This window comes from Pleuronectes platessa, chromosome 19 (genome assembly GCF_947347685.1).
Source record: "Pleuronectes platessa chromosome 19, fPlePla1.1, whole genome shotgun sequence".
Classification (NCBI taxonomy): Eukaryota; Metazoa; Chordata; class Actinopteri; order Pleuronectiformes; family Pleuronectidae; genus Pleuronectes; species Pleuronectes platessa.
In genome coordinates, this window is record NC_070644.1 from 18885485 (window position 1) to 18907021 (window position 21537).

Sequence of the window (21537 nt, forward strand, 5' to 3'; positions counted from 1 at the left end):
AATCTAGCTATCTATCTATCTATCTATCTATATATCTATCTATCTATCTATCTGCTGACACAGACAGCATGAGAATGCAAGTTACAGTATGGACACAGAGAGGTCAACACAGTGGGCTACAGTGAGACACTGTAGAAAAGGAACAATATTGGATTACAGGTACAATACATGCATGTGTCAGTGCTGAATGTTGGTACTTACAAGCACAAACTCTCACTGTAACTCCTTCATGCCTCTGTCCGTTCAAATGGGACCCTGAACACTTGTTTCATCCACATGGCATTCCTATGAAGAATACGCTCCAATGTAGAGAGGCTGACGGTCTGGACGTTTCTAAATGTAGCATGGTCAGCCAGGATCCTAGTTTTTATTTGTCTGAGTGTGATAGAGTTGTTCTCACAAACCATATCTACAGTTTCAGTCTCCTGTTCGGCTGTGAAAATGAGGTGAAATTGCTCAACAGACCTGAATGTTTAGAGATTTGAGTATTTGTGTGTTGTAGGTTGATGCTTTGAGATTTTACTTGAGAAGTGTGTGCAACAACTGAACATTGTGTGTAGTGTTTTGACAACAAGGTGATGTGTAATTGACATCAGAGTGTAAAGAATGAAAGTCAGAGTCTAATGCAGATAAGGGAGTGTGAAGTAGTGTCAAATTGGGTCGAGCGATTGGTACATGAAGTGTAGGTTGTGCAAATTGTGCCGAATTTTCGCTTTTTGTGTGTTAACAATTGTGAAAAACTGTAAGATGACATCATCAACCAAGGTATAAAATAATATATACAACTGAATACTTCACAAATAATACAAAAACATTATAAATTCACACATACAAACTGATCATTTTTTTAATCCACTTTATTGAGTACTGCAAGCATTTGTTTAATTTGATAAATTGCCAATATTCAAGTACTTTCTGCAAGCAAGGGAAGAAAGAGCTATATGAAAGCGCCCTCTATTGGAAACTTGAGTTAGGATTATACCAGTGAATAACCGAGCATCAGTTAATGAGAGATGCAGATCTACTGGTGTTTCTGGTCAGGATACAAATCCACAGCTAACAATAGAGATGCAGTACAAAGTCAGTGTGAGTATTTCAATGAGCGGACGAAACAAGCTGCTGCCGCTCCTGAGAGCTCAGTGATGGGTGTGTCGTGTGTGGGAGTGGATCCTGCCTTCCATTAACTGGAGAGGTCTTCTACTGACATCGCTCACTGGGCAGTCGCTTGTTCTCGGGGTTATAAGGCGATCTGGCGAAACACTCAGCGGCCTTCCTGTCACACTCGCAGATGAACTGCTCACATTCGCTGTTGTTGTCTGAGGAGGAGAAAGTGCACAAGGTGGTTAGGAGGTGATTTCTTCTTCGTTGATAACCTCACGCTCCTGTCGTCTCAGTGCACTCACCGCCACAGGTGATCATCTTGCTTTGTTTGGCACATCTGTAGTTGTAGATCTCGGTGTAAGGGTTGTCGAAGATGGGCCAGCATGCGTCGTGCTTCATGGCGTCACCGTAACACTGGTCATGCACCTCGCAGCACCTGCAGGTTTGACAACACAAGTGTTCAGACAGTGAGAAAAGGTGTTTTTACGTCATGGTAGAGAGAGAGTGAATGAATCACGACCTGTCCAGCTCGTCCACAGGCGTGCCAGAGCCGCCATATCCACAGTAGCAGCCGTAGTCATAGTAGTCTAAAACCGGCGAGCTGTCGGACATCAGGCACTGGATTTCTTTCCTGAACTGGTTCAGCGCCCTGGGGTGGATTAGTGCCCTTGGACCACAGCAAGCTGGAAGGATGAGAATTCTGGTTATACAGGACTAGAAGGAGCATCAATCAACCGCTGCACATGCAGATGAATCAGAAACACTTTATCCACAAGGGAGATGGGGGGTGAAGCTTTTTGTGAAGTTGTACTCACCCACAGAGAGGCCGGCGACCAAGAGAAACAGAGTTCGAAGGGCGTTCATCCTGCGAGTCAAGAGCTTCAGACACAGCTCCAGCTCAAAGTTCAGGTCCTCCTTAAATATCGAGCATCAGGCCTCGGGGGCCCCGCCCTGTCACCAGTTCATGGGACAGGTAGTCTGAGGCTGTTTGTCCATTTGATGTTTTAAACACTTCAGAAGCCGCTGTCTGGTTCATCAGAGATGAATTGAAACTACTCATCGCCCTTTGCAAATAAACAGTGTTTGATTGAAGCTGACAGCACATGACTGAAACTACACACGGATATGAACTGTAACAGGATCTTTAATACAAATATCTCTCAAAATGGAAAATCTGCATGACCAGCACGAGTCAAAGGCTCAACAACAAATTTCATTTAATGACACAGCAATTTATCTGAATGTCGAGCATCTTCTGTGGGAGTGGATCCTACGTACGATTAACTGCAGAGGTCTTCTACTGACATCTGTCACTGGGCAGGTGCTTGTTCTCGGCGATTTGGCGAAACACTCGGCAGCCTTCCTGTCACACTCGCAGATGAACATCGCACATGCATTATTGTTCTCTAAGGATGAGAAAGTGCACATGGTGGTTAGGAGGTTATTTCTTCTTCTTTAATAACCTAACCCTCTTGTCGTCTCGGTGCGCTCACCGAGACAGGTGATCATCTCGGTCGCTGTATCACAGCTGTAGGTGTAGATCTCGGTGTAAGGGTTGTCGAAGATGGACCAGCATGCGTCGTGCTGCATGGCGTTATCAAAACACTTGTCGTGCACCTCGCAGCACCTGCAGGTTTGACAACTCAAGTGTTTAGACAGGGCAAAAAGGCGTTTTTATGTCATGGTAGAGAGAGAGTGAATGAATCCCGCCCTGTCCAACTCGTCCACAGGCGTGCCAGAGCCGCCCTTTCCACAGTAGCAGCCGTAGTCGGCGCAGTCCAAAACTGGTGAGCTGTCGGGCATTAGGCACTGGATACCTTCCATGAACTGGTGGACTGCCCTCCTTTGGATGGTGCCCTTGGACCACAGCAAGCTGGAAGGATTAGAATTCTGGTTATACACAACTAGAAGGAGCATCAACCGCGGCACATGCAGATGCATCACAAATACTTTATTTATCGACTAGGGAGATGGGGGGGTGAAGCTTTCTGTGGAGATGTACTCACCCACAGGGAGGCCGGCGGCCAAGAGAAACAGAGTTCGAAGGGCGTTCATCCTGCGAGTCAAGACCTTTAGACATATCAGGCCTCGGGGGGGCCGCCCTCTCACCAGTTCATAGGACAGGTAGTCTGAGGCTGTTTGTCCATTTGATGTTTTAAACATTTCAGAAGCCGCTTTCTGGTTCATCAGAGATGAGTTGAAACTACTCATCGCCCTTTGCAAATAAACAGTGTTTGATCGAAGCTGACAGCACATGACTCAAACTGCACACGGTTTTGAACTGTAATCTTTAATACAGATATCTCTCAAAATGGAAAATGTGCACGCACCAGCACGAGTCAAAGGCTCAACAACACATTTCATTTAATGACACAGCAATTTATCTGAATGTCGAGTATCTTCTCATCAATAAATCATCTCATGTCGATTTTGAGAAAACAGCAGCGACAAGAAAACACAAGAGACCTTCTCTTTAGCATAGCACGGGCAGCTAGCATGGCACATTAGCACAGAGGCAAGCCACTCCGTGTGACCTGAGCAGGACACTGTGATTGGTTATCTTAATGATGATCATGCCAGCACTCAGTGTCAGGCACGTCCACTGTAAAGCATTGAAGCAACACGTGTGTGTGTGCTCTGTAAACTACTTCCTGCAAGCAAGGGAAGAAAGAGCTAGATGAGAGCGCCCCCTATTGGAAACTTGAGTTAGGATTATAACCGTGAATAACCGAGCATCAGTTAATGAGAGATGCAGATCTACTGGTGTTTCTGGTCAGGACACAGATCCACAGCTAACAATAGAGATGCAGCGCAGAGAAAGAAGGAGAAAAGAAAACCATGACCTTGAGAATGTGACAGAACAAAGTCAGTGTGAGTATTTCAATGAGCGGACGAAACAAGCTGCTGCTGCTCCTGAGAGCTCAGTGATGGGTGTGTCGTGTGTGGGAGTGGATCCAGCCTTCAATTAACTACAGAGGTCTTCTACTGACATCGCTCACTGGGCAGTCGCTTGTTCTCGGGGTTATAAGTCGATTTGGCGAAACACTCGGCTGCCTTCCTGTCACACTCACAGATGAACTGCTCACATACGCTGTTGTTCTCTGAGGAAGAGAAAGTGAACAAGGTGGTTAGGAGGTGATTTCTTCTTCTTTAATAACCTCACACTCTTGTCGTCTCGGTGCACTCACTGGCACAGGTGATCTTCTCTTCGGCTACGTCACAGTTATAGGAGTATAACTTAAAGTAGGGGCTGTCGATGATGGACCTGCATTGGTCGTGCTCCATGGCATCACCGTAACACTTGTCATGCACTTGGCAGCACCTGCAAGATTGACAACACAAATTTTCAGACAAAAAAGTGTTTTTATGTCATGGTAGCACTGAACTGAAAACGTGAATGAATCACAACCTGTCCAGATCGTCCACAGGCGTGCCAGAGCCGCCATATCCACAGTAGCAGCCGTAGTCAGCGTAGTCCTTAATCGGCGGACTGTCGGGCAACTTGCACTTGATCTGGTCATAGAACTGGACCAACATATACGATCCTGACAACTTTCAACCTTGTCGCTGGTAGACAGGGCTGGAGCACAACAAGCTGGAAGGATGAGAAATCTGGTTATACACGAATAGAAGGAGCATCAACCACTGCATATGCAGATGAATCAGAAATACTTTATTCACAAGGAAGATGGGGAGGTGAAGCTTTCTGTGAAGTTGTACTCACCCACAGAGAGGCCGGCGGCCAAGAGAAACAGAGTTCGGAGGGCGTTCATCCTGCGAGTCAAGACCTTCAGACACAGCTCCAGCTCAAAGTTCAGGTCCTTCTTATACATTCAGCATCAGGCCTCGGGGGGGCCGCAATGTCAGCAGTTTATACAACACAGGGTCGCACCGCTCACCGTGCATGGGATCTGAGATTCAAACAACAACCGACAGGTGCAAAAAGAAAGATAAACTCCAATGCCCTTAACTTTTCTGTGAAGTCAGCGTTCAGTAGCTCAGTGACCACACAGCGATGTTAACTGGGTGAGAGAGAGGATTCACACTGTGGGCCTTTCTACTCTTCATTTGTAAAAGTGAGATTTCTTACAGTGTGATGTATTATAACTAAAGAAAAAGACATTTAAAAATATGTAATATATATATATATATATATAATAAAATAGTGGGTTTCTTCATCTTAAAGACATATTTTGCTCTTCCTTCCTCCTCCTCTCGTCTTCCTTCCTTGTTTTTTCAAAAACAATATCCATTTTCCGTTTCCTCTTCCATCTCATATAAAATATTTGAGTTAGAATTTCTCATCTCCAGTTAATAAATGTCATTATTTACTTTCTTGGTTTTGGTCTCAACTACTTCGTCTTGGTCCAAACTAGCAATGTGCTCGGACACTTGACTGAAATGGCAACGGACCACAACACTGCAACTATATTAAGATGACATCATCAACCAAGGTAAAAAATTATATATAGAACTGAATACTTCACAAATAATACAAAGACTCTTTAAATTCATACACACACAAACTGATCATTTTTTTTATCTTCTTTATTGAGTACTGCAAGCATTTTTATAATTTGATAAATAGCCAATATTAAAGTCTACAGTCTGTAAACTCATTTTTACCAGCAAGGGAAGAAAGAGCTAGATGAGAGCGCCCCCCTATTGGAAACTTGAGTTAGGATTATACCTGTGAATGACCGAGCATCAGTTAATGAGAGATGCAGATCTACTGGTGTTTCTGGTCAGGACACAGATCCACAGCTAACAATAGAGATGCAGTGCAGAGAAAGAAGGAGAAAAGAAAACCATGACCTTGAGAATGTGACAGTACAAAGTCAGTGTGAGTATTTCAATGAGCGGACGAAACAAGCTGCTGCCGCTCCTGAGAGCTCAGTGATGGGTGTGTCGTGTGAGGGAGTGGATCCTGTGTTGGATTAACTACAGAGGTCTTCTACTGACATCGCTCACTGGGCAGGTGCTTGTTCTCGGGGTTATAAGGCGATCTGGCGAAACACTCAGCGGCCTTCCTGTCACACTCGCAGATGAACTGCTCACATTCGCTGTTGTTGTCTGAGGAGGAGAAAGTGCACAAGGTGGTTAGGAGGTGATTTCTTCTTCTTTAATAACCTCACGCTCTTGTCGTCTCGGTGCACTCACCGCCACAGGTGATCATCTTGCTTTGTTTGGCACATCTGTAGTTGTAGAACTCGGTGTAAGGGTTGTCGATGATGGGCCAGCATGCGTCGTGCTGCATGGCGTCACCGTAACAGTTGTCGTGCACCTCGCAGCACCTGCAGGTTTGACAACACAAGTGTTCAGACAGGGCTAAAGGTGATTTTATGTCATGGTAGAGAGAGAGTGAATGAATCACGACCTGTCCAGCTCGTCCACAGGCTTGCCAGAGCCGCCATATCCACAGTAGCAGCCGTAGTCATAGTAGTCCAGAACCGGCGAGCTGTCGGACATCAGGCACTGGATTTCTCCCCTGAACTGGTTGAGCGCCCTCCTTTGGATTCGTGCCCTTGGACCACAGCAAGCTGGAAGAATGAGATATCTGGTTATACAGGACTAGAAGGAGAATCAACCACTGCACATGCAGATGAATCAGAAATACTTAATTCATCCACAAGGGAGATGGGGTGGTGAAGCTTTCTGTGAAGTTGTACTCACCCACAGAGAGGCCGGCGGCCAAGAGAAACAGAGTTCGGAGGAAGTTCATCCTGCGAGTCAAGAGCTTCAGACACAGCTCCAGCTCACAGTTCAGGTCCTTCTTATATCGAGCATCAGAGATTCAAACAGGAACCAACATTCGAGATAAAAATTCCAATGCGCTTAATTTTTCTGTGAAGTCATCGTTCAGCAGCTCAGTGACAACACAGCGATGTTAGTGAGAGAGAGGATTCACACTGTGAAACTTTCTTCTTTTCATCATTTGTAAAAGTGTGATTTCTTACAGTGGCAGCTGTATTCTGCTGTTTTATAACAAAATAAAGTGGGTTTCTTCATCTTAAAGACATATTTTGTTCTTCCTTCCTCCTCCTCTCATCTTCCATCCTTTTTTTCTAAAACAATTTCCATTTTCCCTTTCCTCTTTCATCTCATATCAAATATTTGAGCTACAATGTCCCATCTCCAGTTAATAAATGTTATTATTTACTTTCTTCCATTAGCTCTGCTGTATTAAGAAACCTCAGAGAAATGGAGCGTTACGCACAGAGTAACACAGCTCTCACACATACGAGGCTTCAAAAGAAATGTTTCCTCCTCGTTTGGACTGTGGCGAGTGCGTTGCCAAACTGTGTTGTGGTTTTGCTGTGTCACTGTGTTTGAGCTGCGTGTCCTGATAAGCTAAACTTTCCAAATCGCATCTTAACAAATACTCAATAATTTGATTATACTATATAGTTTGGCTAAGCAAGATTCAAGTTAGACAAATAATTCAGATCACAATGACAGTACAATATGAATAACTTGTGCTCTTCACTAGGTTAGGGAGAAAAAGGAGAAATACACATTGTAAATTGTAAAGTGCAGAGAGAGTGGCACATACAATGATAAGGTCATCAAGAGTTCTGTTCACTCTTTGAATCCTACACAATGTAGTACTCAGTCTGATCTTGCAGACTTAACAATTTTAGCCTTCAGCAGGTTTTTCTGCAGAAGGTCATAGTTTTTCAAAGTCTCAATTTCCAAATGACTGTATCATTGTTTGTGTAATAATCTGCTAATGTCCTTTCATGTGTGGTATGGAATACATTCTAATTATGGAATGAAAAGTAGTCGATCCAAACATATACAAGTTGACGGTGGTTTATACAAAGTTGATGGTGGTTTACCCGTTTAATCAGAAATAGGTTTTGGAGTTTGCTGCTGTTGCTAACAAAACAGTTTGCATATTAACTGCAAGACACTTAATACCTACTGTCAGTACAGGGGTTAACTGTGCTGGTTATGGCCGTGAGGGGCGAGCTCTGGATCGCCTGTGTCGTGGCTCAGGGCTGTGACGCTCTGGGGAGCCAGAGTCCAAGAGGACTTCAGAGGCGCTGTCACTGTATGGTTGTTTATCACCATGTTTTGAACTGTACTCAGAGATGCTGCGGTCATCATCTGAGCAGTCTAGTGACTGGTTATGTGTCTGGGCCAGAATGTCAGAGTATGGCTTCCTACAGCTTCTACTGTGGGAATGCCTATCTCTGGGAAGTTGGTGGACATGGTGGATACGCTCAGTGTCCCTACGCTGCCTTTTGTCATCCCCCTTTGTTTTGTTCTGAGGGTGAAGCTTTGAGGCTGCGGATGAATTTGACACCTTGGTGTGTGTTTTGACGGGCATCACACCTGTCGTTAAGTTTTGAAGCAATTTTTTTATTAAACTCACTGAAGTTCAACTTGCTGATGAATTCAAAATTGCCAGGGGTCAGGCTCTGTACTAGGGAAGAAACATACTTTTGTACACAGGGGTTCTCCATTGTTAGGTCTGAAATTGAAGGTTTAGATTTACAAGTTTATAAATCGACAAAGCCGTGTGGTTGGCTCTGGAGTTGCACTGGCAGACACCTTGTAGTGTAGATTTGATCGTACACTAGCCGGTGTCACATTATGTCTTAATTCAAAAGCACTTAACAGTTACAGGAAGTTTCATAGCTTGACCAGTTAACATTTGAATACATTTCAACTGGAGTTATTAGCAACAATAGCAATCTTTTGGCGTAAAAATATGAGGACTTAAATTGGTATTTATGAATAATTACTTATAAATAAACATTTAATTTATGAATAAAATAAATTTCACCACAATGCAATTGTTTGTAAGTATGGTTGAAAGTCTTCTCCGGTGGCAGACTAGTGGAATTGAATTCAAACCTTTTGCTTGACTGAAAATCTTAATTCCACTTATTTCTGGCGTTGGCCAAAAATTAAAAAATTTGCATAATTCTGAATTTTTGCAAACTGTGATCTGCCTCACACGGGGCAATATTATGTAGTGCAATAATGCATTAAACTTGATACTAAAAAATGGTGTGCCTTTCAGCATTCAATAAATTTGCTTATCAAAATAAAATATTGAATATTAATAGTAAGCATATTAATATTAAATAATACATTTAATTGATTAAAGTTGCATCGGGGAATCACCCTTCTAGGGAAAGGGAAAGAGCCAATTTATTGAATAAGTCTCATAAAAGTACTAACGACAAATTTGGAACAATGATTAACAATAACATTTCTAACTATAACCAAAATTACCATATAGATAGTTAGCTAAGCTGAAGGATATAGAGCTCTTGACATTGTAGAGGTTGGCAAAATTCACAGAACAAAGGAAATGCGGCCTTAGGCTTTTAACAACACATGTAGGCCGAACTAGAGTTCACAAATACCAGGTCCCAAAAGCAACTATATTAAGATAACATCATCAACCAAGGTAAAAAATAATATAAACAAATGAATACTTCACAAATAATACAAAAACTCTATAAATTCATACACACACAAACTGAATACATTTTTTTTCTTCTTTATTGAGTACTGCAAGCATTTGTATCATTTGGTAAATTGCCAATATGTCTACATCTGTAAACTACTTCCTGCAAGCAAGGGAAGAAAGAGCTAGATGACAGCGCCCTCTATTGGAAACTTGAGTTAGGATTATACCTGTGAATAACCGAGCATCAGTTAATCAGCATCAGCCCCTCTCCGAGCTCCTCGGAGAGTTTTTCGTGCACCTCTGATTTTTAACTGTCCGTCGGCATTTTGGAGAGCCTAGGGATAGCCCTTGGCTGTGATTGGTCCGCTAACGTCCGCTAACGACATTTCCGGACCGCAAACTTCCTGTTTCATTCCCTATAGCACAATAAACCCAAAACACAACTACGACTCTATGATTAATGTGACAAGTGTGTTAAGCCAGCGGAGTTGTCCGGCTGACAGTGGCTTGTGTGTACGGTCACATACGGTTATAACGAACTTTCATAGCGGCGCTAGCCACCATGCTAACTGCGGTGGTAACAGTGCAAAAACCTGCTGTCACGACTGTAATTCCACGGCTATCATGACACTGTTTCTCAAATACCGTCAGGTTAGAAGCAAACACTTGGTAGTAGTTAGTATCGGGAGTCCCTGCTGACTGTGTGGGAAAGCTGGGGGGGAAGCTAGCTGCTTCCGTGTAGCTTGAAACCGTGGAATTAGCAACGCAGTTCGGAAACAAGACCAGGGAACCGGAGAACTATGAATGAAAAAAGTGTCTGTCCGATCCGTCCGTCCGTAACGGATTCGGAGAAGCATACTGGAGCCTTTAGGCTTTTAACTACACATGTCGGCCGAAATCTAGTTCACAAATACGAGGTCCCAACCGCAACTCTATTAAGATGACATTGTCAACCAAGGTAAAAAATAATATATACAACTGAATAACTTCACAAATAATACAAAGACTCTATAAATTCATACACAATCAAACTGAATAAATATTTTTATCTTCTTTATTGAGTACTGCAAGCATTTGTATCATTTGATAAATTGCCAATATGTCTACGTCTGTAAACTACTTCCTGATCCACAGCTAACAATAGAGATGCAGTGCAGAGAAAGAAGGAGAAAAGAAAACCATGACCTTGAGAATGTGACAGTACAAAGTCAGTGTGAGTATTTCAATGAGCGGACGAAACAAGCTGCTGCTGCTCCTGAGAGCTCAGTGATGGGTGTGTCGTGTGTGGGAGTGGATCCTGTGTTGGATTAACTACAGAAGTCTTCTAATGACATCTTCTTTGGGGCCAGTTATAGTAGTAGTTGTAATAAGGCGATCTGGCGAAACACTCGGCGGCCTTCCTGTCACACTCGCAGATAATCATCTCACATGCGTTGTTGTTGTCTGAGGAGGAGAAAGTGCACAAGGTGGTTAGGAGGTTATTTCTTCTTCTTTAATAACCTCACACTCTTGTCGTCTCGGTGCACTCACTGCCACAGGTGATAATCTTGCTTCGTGTGGCACAGTTATAGGAGTATAACTTAACGTAAGGGCTGTGGAAGATGGACCAGCATGCGGGGTGCTCGATGGCGTCACCGTAACAGTAGTCGTGCACTTGGCAGCACCTGCAGGTTTGACAACACAAGTGTTCAGACAGGGTGAAAAGGTGTTTTTATGTCATGGTAGCACTGAGCTGAGAGAGTGAATGAATCACGACCTGTCCAGCTCGTCCACAGGCGTGCCTCGGCCGCCATTTCCACAGTAGCAGCCGTAGTCAGCGTAGTCCCTAATCGGCCAACTGTTGGGCATCAAGCACAGGATATGGTTCCTGAACTGGTAGAGCGACTTGCCGTTGGTAGACGGGGCTGAAGCATAACAAGGTGCAAGGATGAGAGATCTGGTTATACAGGACTAGAAGGAGCATCAACCACTGCACATGCAAATGAATCAGAAATACTGCATTTATCCACAAGGGAGATGGGGGGTGAAGCTTTCTGTGAAGTTGTACTTACCCAAAGAGAGGCTGGCGGCCAAGAGAAACAGAGTTCGGAGGATGTTCATCCTGCGAGTCAAGACCTTCAGACACAGCTCCAGCTCAAAGTTCAGGTCCTCCTTATATCAAGCATCAGTGATTCAAACAAGAACCAACATTCGAGATAAAAACTCCAACGCATCTAACTTTCTGTGAAGTCATCGTTCAGCAGCTCAGTGACCACACAGCGATGTTAGTGAGAGAGAGGATTCACTCTGTGGGCCTTTCCTCTCTTCATTTGTAAAAGTGTGATTTCTTTCAGTGTGCTGTTTTATAACTAAAGAAAAAGAGACGTTTTAAAAATAAATTTCTATATATAACAAAATAAAGGGGGTTTCTTCATCTTAAAGACATATTTTGTTCTTCCTTCCTCCTATTTTTGTCTTCCATCCTTTCTTTTTCTAAAACAATTTCCATTTCCCGTTTCCTCTTTCATCTCATTTCAAATGTTTGAGCTACAATTTCCCATCTCCAGTTAATAAATGTCACAATTTGCTTTTTTCCATTTGTTCTGCTGTATTAAGAAACCTCCGAGAAATGGAGCGTTATGCACAGAGTAAGCTCTCACACATACGAGGCTTCAAAATAAATGTTTCCTCATCGTTTGGACTGTGGCACTCTATAACACTCAATAATTTGTTTATACTTTATAGTTTGACTAAGCAAGATTCAAGTTAGACAAATAATTCAGATCACAATGACAGTACAATATGAATAACTTGTGCTCTTCACTAGGTTAGGGAGAAAAAGGAGAAATTACACATTGTAAATTGTAAGATGCAGAGAGAGTGGCACATACAATGATAAGTTATTTTTTGGAATGTCCAAGAGTTCTGTTCACTCTTTGAATCCTACACAATGTAGTACTCAGTCTGATCTTGCAGACTTAACAATTTTAGCCTTCAGCAGGTTTTTCTGCAGAAGGTCATAGTTTTTCAAAGTCTCAATTTCCAAATGACTGTATCATTGTTTGTGTAATAATCTGCTAATGTCCTTTCATGTGTGGTATGGAATGCATTCTAATTATGGAATGAAAAGTAGTCGATCAAAACATATTTACTAAGTTGACGGTGGTTTATACGTTTAATCAGAAATAGGTTTTGGAGTTTGCTGCTGTTGCTAACAAAACAGTTTGCATATTAACTGCAAGACACTTAATACCTACTGTCAGTACAGGGGTTAACTGTGCTGGTTATGGCCGTGAGGGGCGAGCTCTGGATCGCCTGTGTCGTGGCTCAGGGCTGTGACGCTCTGGGGAGCCAGAGTCCAAGAGGACTTCAGAGGCGCTGTCACTGTATGGTTGTTTATCACCATGTTTTGAACTGTACTCAGAGATGCTGCGGTCATCATCTGAGCAGTCTAGTGACTGGTTATGTGTCTGGGCCAGAATGTCAGAGTATGGCTTCCTACAGCTTCTACTGTGGGAATGCCTATCTCTGGGAAGTTGGTGGACATGGTGGATACGCTCAGTGTCCCTACGCTGCCTTTTGTCATCCCCCTTTGTTTTGTTCTGAGGGTGAAGCTTTGAGGCTGCGGATGAATTTGACACCTTGGTGTGTGTTTTGACGGGCATCACACCTGTCGTTAAGTTTTGAAGCTATTTTTTCATTAAACTCACTGAAGTTCAACTTGCTGATGAATTCACGATAGCCAGGGGTCAGGCTCTGGGCTAGGGAAGAAACAAACTGTTCTACACAGGGGTTCTCCATTGTTATGTCTGAAATTGAAGGATTAGATTTACAAGTTTATAAATCAACAAAGCCGTGTGGTTGGCTCTGGTGTTGCACTGGCAGACACCTTGTAGTGTAGATTTGATCGTACACTAGCCGGTGTCACATTATGCTTAATTCAAAAGCACTTAACAGTTACAGGAAGTTTCACAGCTTGACCAGTTAACATTTTAATGAATATTCAACTGGAGTTATTAGCAACAATAGCAATCTTTTAGCGTAACACTATGAGGACATAAAGGGGACATATTATGAAAAATCCACTTTTGTAGTGCTTCTACACGTTAATTTGGGTATCTGGCGTGTCTACCGTCCCAAAAACTCTGGAAAAAAAGAACTCCTGCGATTTGTTGTGGTTCCTCTATGTAAGAAACTATACGATAGAGTGCGTCGAATGGGAATACTGTGGGTCCTGTTACGGGAATTACATGGAATTACTAATTCCATGAGTCCTCTCCTCAGTCTTTCTGAGTAAAGCTCATTTCTCCCACTTTTCGTCAATTTCATGTTTTAAACATTTCAGAAGCTTCTGTCTGGTTCATCAGAGATCAGTCCAAACTACTCATCACCTTTTTCTAAGTAAACAGTGTTTGATTGAAGCTGACAACACACACGACTCAAACTGCACATGGATTTGAACTGTAACAGAATCTTTAATACAAATATCTCTCAAAATGGAAAATGTGCATGACCACCACGAGTCAAAGGCTCAACAACACATTTCATTTAATGACACAGCAATTTTTCTCTGAATGTCGAACATCTTCATATCAATAAATCATCGAGTCGATTCTAAAACAACAGCAGAACGCAGGAGATCGTCTTTTTGTTCACGGCTGTTACACCAAGACTCCAACATGTGTCAAATACATATTGATGTTTCAAGTCCTAATTTCAGTCCTTCAGATCATTAATACAAACATGTTGACAGCATCTCCTCAGTAACACAGCTCTCACACATACGAGGCTCCAACAGAAATGTTTCCTAATCGCTTGGACTGTGGCGAGTGTGTTGCCAAACTGCGTTGTGGTTGTGGTTCTGTTGTGTCACTTTGTTTGAGCTGCGTGTCGAGATAAGCTCAATTTAATTTAACAGCAGACGATCAAATCGCATTTTAGCTACACAATCCTGAGCCGTTCCCTTTGTCAGTTTTGTGGTTCTTCAAGCCAACGTCCATCACTTGGTCACAATGATGTGTTTTCATTCATGTCATCTTTTCCATTCACCTTAACTCTTCATCTCAACTCTCACTTTATAGAAACTGGTATTGCAACTAAATAGTGTCAAAATCAAAATGATGCCATATTAACTGAGGGCAGGGGATAAACTACATGGTGTGACCATCGACTGTAAATAAAGATGGACGACTTGACACCTTTCCCTAAGTGGCACCAAACTTTCTTAGTTACCCCCTGGTGGCTGGATGCAGTATAGGTCATAAACTGCACCTGGACTAAAAAAGTAAATGTGCATGCTCAATAGGTTTTTCTCAAAATTTATCTTCAAGTGTTTTTCTGCAAACACAAGGAAGTGGAGACGCGTCATCCATTTGTATACACAGTCATTGCGTTTGACTCTGAATTAGCACTCTGTATTTACACTGTGTAGATTAAGGAGGATATCAGTGATGTATCAGTGCATCAAAACTGCAGAGATGATCCAAATGTATGTGTACGCATTAGTATTATACATTATAGTAATGTACGTATTATTCTTCCGATACATTGTCGTGTCGCAAATGTGAACGTTGAACCTGATCAGGATTCATACACTGTGTGTACATTCTACACAAAAATAAATGTTTACTATCGTAGTGCAGTTATTTTAAAGTTTAGACCAAGTTAATTCATGATAACATAATAATTTGCACTGGTTTTGGTCTCAACTACGTCGTCTTGGTCCAAACTAGCAATGTGCTCGGACACTTGACTGAAATGAAAACGGACCACAACACTGCAACTATATTAAGATGACATCATCAACCAAGGTATAAAATAATATATACAACTGAATGCTTCACAAATAATACAAAAATATCTACTGTGTGCTCTGTGATCATACCAAATAAAACTATTTCAAGATAAACAGGCATAAAGGAAACAGTGGAGAACTACTGCAGTGCATCTTTTAACGTTATAACATTCACATTCTTGATTGTTCCACCATTATAGAGGAAAGACGGCGGCAGCCTCATGAAGCCGAGGGATTTCCATCGTGTTACCCATTCTCCTCAGTGAATTCATGTCTGCTTCAAACATAGACATGTTCCTCGTGTCCTACCTCATTGTTAATGCCTCTCTAGGTCTACAAAGCACAGCTACTACAGAGGGCAGTCAGTGAACAAGTAAAGGCAGATTATGGAGGATTGGAGTAACTGACTGACATTGGTCATCCTGGACAGATGTGTACAACAGCTGGGTTTACAATGAGTGTACAATATATACTCTCCGAGCAGTGTTTAAGATTCAGGGATAAAGTATTGTCATCATTTAACTTAACGCTCTGTGCATTAACGTGTTGATATGTCGTTTGACTATCGTTTTATTTAATCTCGTTTTGGTTAATTCATTGTATTCAGGGCATGTAAAAAAAAAAACTATCCTGACTTTACTGCAAATTATAATTTGATTTTAAAAATGAAGCTGTATTCTTCTTGCTTCTTCAAACCAGAATGAAGAGCTATCAGGTGAAGCTCAGGCCTGATAAGAGCCTGGATTCACTCGTTCTCTCTGTTTCATGGGAAAAGGCAGGTGGAGCTAATATGTTGTACACTCAGTGTACAGTTAACCCACTGGGATAGAAGTAAAAACATCTCCACTCAGATGGGCTTGTAGAGTAAGGTGGTGACGTACTTCTTCTTGTAGCGATGTGTCCCACTGAGCACCATCACCCCATCCTGGGAGAGGGAAGATAATGGAAGTACGATTACAGACTCTTTCTAAAACAATGGAATTCACGCTGACAGTTACACAGCAGCACATTGATATCGGGTTTACCATGTGCAGTACAGCGATACATACAAACCACAGAGATTAGTGGGAGGGCCGCCCACTAACTCGACGATTCTCTGCCCACTAATCCCAATCTAGAGTCAGGGAAAGGAGATTTCTAGAACCATTATGTTACTGCTCTGACGTTCTTAGAAAGAGACGTGATTGTTTTTGTTGTTGTGGTGTCACACTATCACCTCCCTGCAGCTCATCACTAAAACACTGCAGGGTAACACAAAGTGGACATTTTGTATGAAACACAATTTGGTGGCTTTGGAAGGCACCTACTTTTATTTGAGCCGAGGAAACCGCAGCAGCAGATAAACCTCTGAGGATATGTGATGGTTTGATACTTGAAATTTATGGTTTTTCCCCCCATTTGTTCTGACACTGCGTTCTGTATTTATTCATAACTTACCGCGCACTTCTAGTCTATTTTCCTCTGTCAAATTGTTGGAATCATCTGCCCTTGAACTCCCCTAATAGGAATTTGTTATCATCACACGCGTACTCTATTAAAATGCTAATAAATCCTCCTGTCACCTTGAGACCTTACCTTAATGGACAGCGCATAGAGGTGGTTGAGCATGACATGGTTGGGTTCTGGGAGTAAAGCAGGGTCACACTGAAAGAGAAATATGAAAAGAAACACGTGAAAAATGAAGAATTTCAAAACAGACATTTTGTTTTTTTCTATATTCTGTGTCTCATTTTGACTTTTATTTGTTTTCAGTTCAGTTTCCAGAAAATTCACGATGTAAATAATCTGATTGATGCGTAACTAAATCTCAGCTACTCACAGAAATCCCAGTGTCTTTGTTGAGGATGACCTGGAGTAAGTGTGGAGGCAGAATGGGCGGAGACTTAATCTTCTCTTCCTGTTTGGGAATATAGGCGTCCTGATGATATGGTCCGGGAGGAGAGCTGGAGAGGTCTGATTGAGGAAGGGAAGGAGAGCGGAGCTTGGGCGATAAGGTCCAACTTGCAGTGGGTGTAATATAAGTATACACAGAACCTTTTTTTCCAGCTTTTCATGCCCATTTCGACAAACATGTTCTCTGTATCAGTGAGTCTAAGCAGAGCAGACACAGAGAGCGGTGGGCAGCACTCACCTGACATGTCAGAACATTTCTGCGAGTCCACCATCAGCGCGTCAAACACCTCAAAGTCGGTCTTCATCACCTGGATGATGTTGTTGACTGTGCCGAGCTGGCTGGTTACAACCGGCTGTGAGAAAACAACAGATTCACAAATGAAGCTCTAAAATTGTCCCGAGTTTTGCCAAGTTTACATGATGTGTGGTATTTAACATTTGATTTGAAACTCTTTCCTTGCAGCAGAGACATTCTGAGTCTTATATTTAAACTGGATCATAGGTCTCACTCAGATCATTGGTTGCATCAACACATTAATTTAAACATGCTGATGGTAAAAACTACAGGAAGATAAATATGAAATGTCCAGATATGTATGTTAATGAGTATCATCACTGACCTCAGTTGGGTCGTGGGTCCACTGACCGTCTACATAAAACTTGTACTGATGCTCCCCCTCAGGCAGATCGACAATGGCCACAAAGGTGTTTTGACTTTGACAGAAGACAGGGGAGAACATTTGTTAAAGAGGTGAGTGGACAGAGTAACGTCTCTTTGAATAGTCATCCTCGTAAATAATGTGTTTTTCCTAGAATTAAGTAAAACTAAATTTAAAAATATTAATAATGGAACATCATTCTAACAGAACAATCAGCTGTTTCAATGCTCTTTGATTGTTTGTGAGTGTCAATGAAAAATGGTAAACCGCATCTTATCAAACATCTATAAACGAGGGGTACGAAAGTAAACCCTCACCTTCTAATAAGTGGTATCTTGTTGACCCAGTTGTTAAAGGAGCCAGAGAGGTAGACCTCTTTGCCATCTCCAGTCCAGCGAAAGACTGTTGGTCTGTCTAAAGTTGGCCCTTTGTCTTCAGCTTCTAAATCTTGCTGCCACGCGAGAAACTCCTCTTTCTGTAACGGAGCCTGAAATATCAATCACAAAACCCCCATTAAGGCCGGTTTATACTTTCCCCACACACATGCGGTGTACACAGGAGGTGTCCACCCTTGTGAGCTGTACTTTATGGGCCGTTAGCTTATTTGTTCATTTACGATATCCGTAAACATGAGTTTGAGAGTCTTCAAATACCAAACGATCATGTCAGCAGCAGAAAACCCGTCTGATACTCCAGCCTGACTTACTTTCATATCTTCAGCATGGAAAATATCTGCATCTTCAGGGCTGTCCATCAGGATTTTGGGCCGGTCGCCCTCCTTCGCACCTCTGCTGTCCCTCCGCTGAGCCTTCTCCCCCTGGCCCAGCCCAGCCCTCTCACTGCTCGTGTTCCCCATGGCTTTGTCTTCCTGTTGCCCGATGCAGGGTCACTGCGAATAGGAAAGCCGACAAACTCAGACTGAAGAATATGTGACTTTTTTTTTTCTTTTTAAATAAAGTCATTAATCATTGACGAGTCAGCGCTGGAAGGCTGGCAACGTGAACTGCTTTTAAAGACATCATCACTCAAACTAGAAGGATTTTAACACCCCGGGCACAAAAATTCTTACCTGGAGTAGTTGACAATGAGAGCAGGAGCAGGATAAGCTAACTGACATGTGGGACCTTACGAATGACAAGCAGCAGTGTGTCAGACTCCTGTGGGAATAGTTGATAGACTTGTACTCACTTAGTAAATGTATTACTATGCCGTATTCATCTGAAAGAAAGATATCTGTTCTTTACACGGTATTATATATATAAGTAATCCCTACAGCCAAGGGAATGGTGAGTATTTTTCCAAATGCCACTTGGCAATCTGCAGTGTTTAATCATATTGATGTGTTATGCTCAACTAATATATTTCAATAAAACAATTAATCTCTTTTAAAGGCCAATGTTTGATGGGGTCCACGCACCTTCTAATAAATATTTGCTGAGACTAGAAACCGTGGTAACATAGGACATTTATTATAATCAACGTATATATTGGCTTTCATTAATTGACTTATATACTTTCTACTTGTGTAAAATGCTGCTGCTGCATAATAGCAGTGCAGTGAAGACCCAGCAGTGTCAGCAGCACATGTAAGTTATTCATTGCATGACCTTGGAATGTACAGAAATGGATTATTTATTGCAAGGTGCTAATTAGGTTGCATACCAGTGTGAAATGAACTGAAACCAGTAGGCAGCCAAACTCTGAACTGCTACTAGAGGTGACCAGGAAACCAACGTATTTTTAAATTGTAAAATATACTGTTTAAAAGAAACAGATTTAGGTGATTCAGTTGTGTGTCACTCAAGCAGACTCTCAGAAAACAGACAGAAAGGTTTCTATGGCCTCACTGTCTGAATTTGAAGGTTTAGATTATTTATAGAGAATCATAAACATAAGGCTTGCAGACTCAGTGGCTTCTTTTTAATCACTTCTTAAAACCCATTTTTATGGACTTGTTTTCATGTGTTTTTTATCGTTCTCTCTCCACCTTCTCATTTATTTATCGTCATTTTACTGCTCTTACGTGTTCAAGTTTTCACATGACATAGATGCTCTATATTTATTCATTTAACTTGAACGTGGATGTCTTGCCTCCTTCCCTTGCTTTGCGGTCAAAGCACTTTGTAAACTCTGCTTTAAAAATGTAACTCTTATTATTGTTATAAAAAAGATCTGTTATTTTCCTGTAAACGTGTGATCACAGAAAGAGTTTAATTCAACATCCCATTTAAAGTAATTTGGGTAATTTAACAGTATTTGTCATTTACCAGGGTTTTTGCTTCTACTACACCAACACAACAACTATTAAATAAACAATATTAAAGAGTCGTGATAAACTATTAACAGCAGTGAGATCAGTTATTATAAAACAAATACAAAACATTGCAGCATGTGTTAGGGTTCTGCAGGAATGCTAAATGAGATGCCAACTGATGCTATCCCCCTGCAGGATGCTAACCTGGTAAAAGGGGGCTAACGGATATTAGCTCCTTCTTAAAAACCATGACAGATATGAATTAAACTCAAAATGAAACCACAGCTGGATTCGTCTGCACGTCATCAACTGGATATCAGGAGGTTCAGCTCCGGTCAGTGAGATGTAACGTGAGCTGCGAGGGGTTTAAACAACTGGAAGCTAGCGTTAGCCTGCAGCTAGCATCGGCTAACGCAGAGCTAAAAGGAGCTAGCTGCTCCAAATGAAGTAGCACCCATTAAAGATTTAAAAAGACAGACACGGTGAAATGAGTGGTTTGTTGTTTTTTGTTTTTGTTTACCTGAGCGGATTTTATCCTGGTAACTTCCCGTGTTAGCTCGTCGAAGCCATTTTTCTTTTTTCCACCGGAACACAAAAACAAAACATTCGGTTCGTCACACAAAAACAAACCACGCCCCCCTCCTCTCCTCCTAGTGCGCATGCGCAGTAGATTCATAAACCTAATAAACCGCTAAATATAATAAACCTGCAGTATTTTACTTGTACAGACCCACTTAATATGACATAAACATTTAGTTTCCTGCAGTTTTTTATGATCTCAGTCATATTTTTTACATCTGCAGCAAATAGCAGATGTAATTGTAAGTAGTAGACACTAGAGGGAAGCCTGGATCAAGAGCTATGACTGTGAACAGGATGGAGCTCAAGCAAGTGAGTCTTTATTTCCAATGTGAAATTCTGATGTGCATGGATAATGAACACTCTATGGTGCCTTTAAAAAACACTTTACAAGGTGCTTTACAAGTTAGAAATGAAAAGATGATGGCAAACAATAGTGAGGGTCACACGACATTAGAGCACAGATGCAAAACAACGGTGTTACAGAACAGGAGAGAGTAAAATCTAATAATAACTTTATTCTTATAGCACTTGAACAAGGTTATAAAGTGCTCCCCCTCCCCAAACAAAAGTGAATGAAATAAGTGGTAGTCAATTCGGTTCCATTTTAAGCACCAAATCATAACATAATCAGGTCGAGATCTTAAGATTTATAGAGAAACCCGACAGTTTCCACACTGAGCAGCACTGTGGTGACCGTGTGGAGAGAGAAAAAAACTCCCTCATTAACAGGAAGAGACCTCGAGCAGAAGCAGACTGAGTGTGGGCGGCCATCTGCCTCTGGGAGCCGAGAGAGAAATGGGGGCGTGAGGAGAGGTGAAAGGGAGAAGAGGGGAGAGAAGAGAGTGAG

At 42.0% G+C, this 21537-nt stretch overlaps 5 protein-coding genes and 1 pseudogene across 6 annotated transcripts; all 6 read right to left on the minus strand.

Moving 5' to 3' along the window:
* Positions 1-839: 839 nt before the first annotated feature.
* Positions 840-2049, minus strand: LOC128425368 (phospholipase A2). Its single transcript, XM_053411957.1, has 4 exons — positions 1917-2049; positions 1622-1784; positions 1404-1537; positions 840-1316 (listed from the first exon to the last, which is right to left on the minus strand). Exons 1-4 carry the CDS (start codon positions 1963-1965, stop codon positions 1198-1200), a joined length of 465 nt encoding a protein of 154 aa, XP_053267932.1. The 5' UTR covers positions 1966-2049; the 3' UTR covers positions 840-1197.
* Positions 2050-2275: 226 nt separating this feature from the next.
* Positions 2276-3156, minus strand: LOC128424471 (phospholipase A2, minor isoenzyme-like; annotated as a pseudogene).
* A 326-nt stretch (positions 3157-3482) lies between these two features.
* Positions 3483-4874, minus strand: LOC128425370 (phospholipase A2). The gene is made up of 4 exons (XM_053411959.1): positions 4826-4874; positions 4511-4646; positions 4290-4423; positions 3483-4202 (listed from the first exon to the last, which is right to left on the minus strand). Exons 1-4 carry the CDS (start codon positions 4872-4874, stop codon positions 4084-4086), a joined length of 438 nt encoding a protein of 145 aa, XP_053267934.1. The 3' UTR covers positions 3483-4083.
* Positions 4875-5628: 754 nt separating this feature from the next.
* LOC128425374 (phospholipase A2) lies at positions 5629-7316 on the minus strand. Its single transcript, XM_053411963.1, has 4 exons — positions 6775-7316; positions 6479-6641; positions 6262-6395; positions 5629-6174 (listed from the first exon to the last, which is right to left on the minus strand). The coding sequence occupies exons 1-4, from the start codon at positions 6821-6823 to the stop codon at positions 6056-6058; spliced, it is 465 nt and encodes a 154-aa protein (XP_053267938.1). The 5' UTR covers positions 6824-7316; the 3' UTR covers positions 5629-6055.
* Positions 7317-10599: 3283 nt separating this feature from the next.
* LOC128425375 (acidic phospholipase A2 natratoxin) lies at positions 10600-11693 on the minus strand. Its single transcript, XM_053411965.1, has 4 exons — positions 11581-11693; positions 11286-11433; positions 11060-11193; positions 10600-10972 (listed from the first exon to the last, which is right to left on the minus strand). The coding sequence occupies exons 1-4, from the start codon at positions 11627-11629 to the stop codon at positions 10854-10856; spliced, it is 450 nt and encodes a 149-aa protein (XP_053267940.1). The 5' UTR covers positions 11630-11693; the 3' UTR covers positions 10600-10853.
* A 2270-nt stretch (positions 11694-13963) lies between these two features.
* On the minus strand, positions 13964-20756 carry prkab1a (protein kinase, AMP-activated, beta 1 non-catalytic subunit, a). Of its 2 annotated transcripts, XM_053411962.1 has the most exons (9): positions 20629-20692; positions 18924-19011; positions 18561-18743; positions 18172-18341; positions 17816-17909; positions 17434-17548; positions 17122-17255; positions 16878-16946; positions 13964-16227 (listed from the first exon to the last, which is right to left on the minus strand). In XM_053411962.1, the coding sequence occupies exons 3-9, from the start codon at positions 18708-18710 to the stop codon at positions 16150-16152; spliced, it is 810 nt and encodes a 269-aa protein (XP_053267937.1). In that variant the 5' UTR covers positions 18711-18743; positions 18924-19011; positions 20629-20692; the 3' UTR covers positions 13964-16149. The 2 variants fall into 2 exon arrangements, with proteins under 2 accessions (XP_053267937.1, XP_053267936.1); XM_053411961.1 differs by lacking the exon at positions 18924-19011 and having other exon boundaries at positions 20629-20756.
* Between the last annotated feature and the right edge of the window lie 781 nt (positions 20757-21537).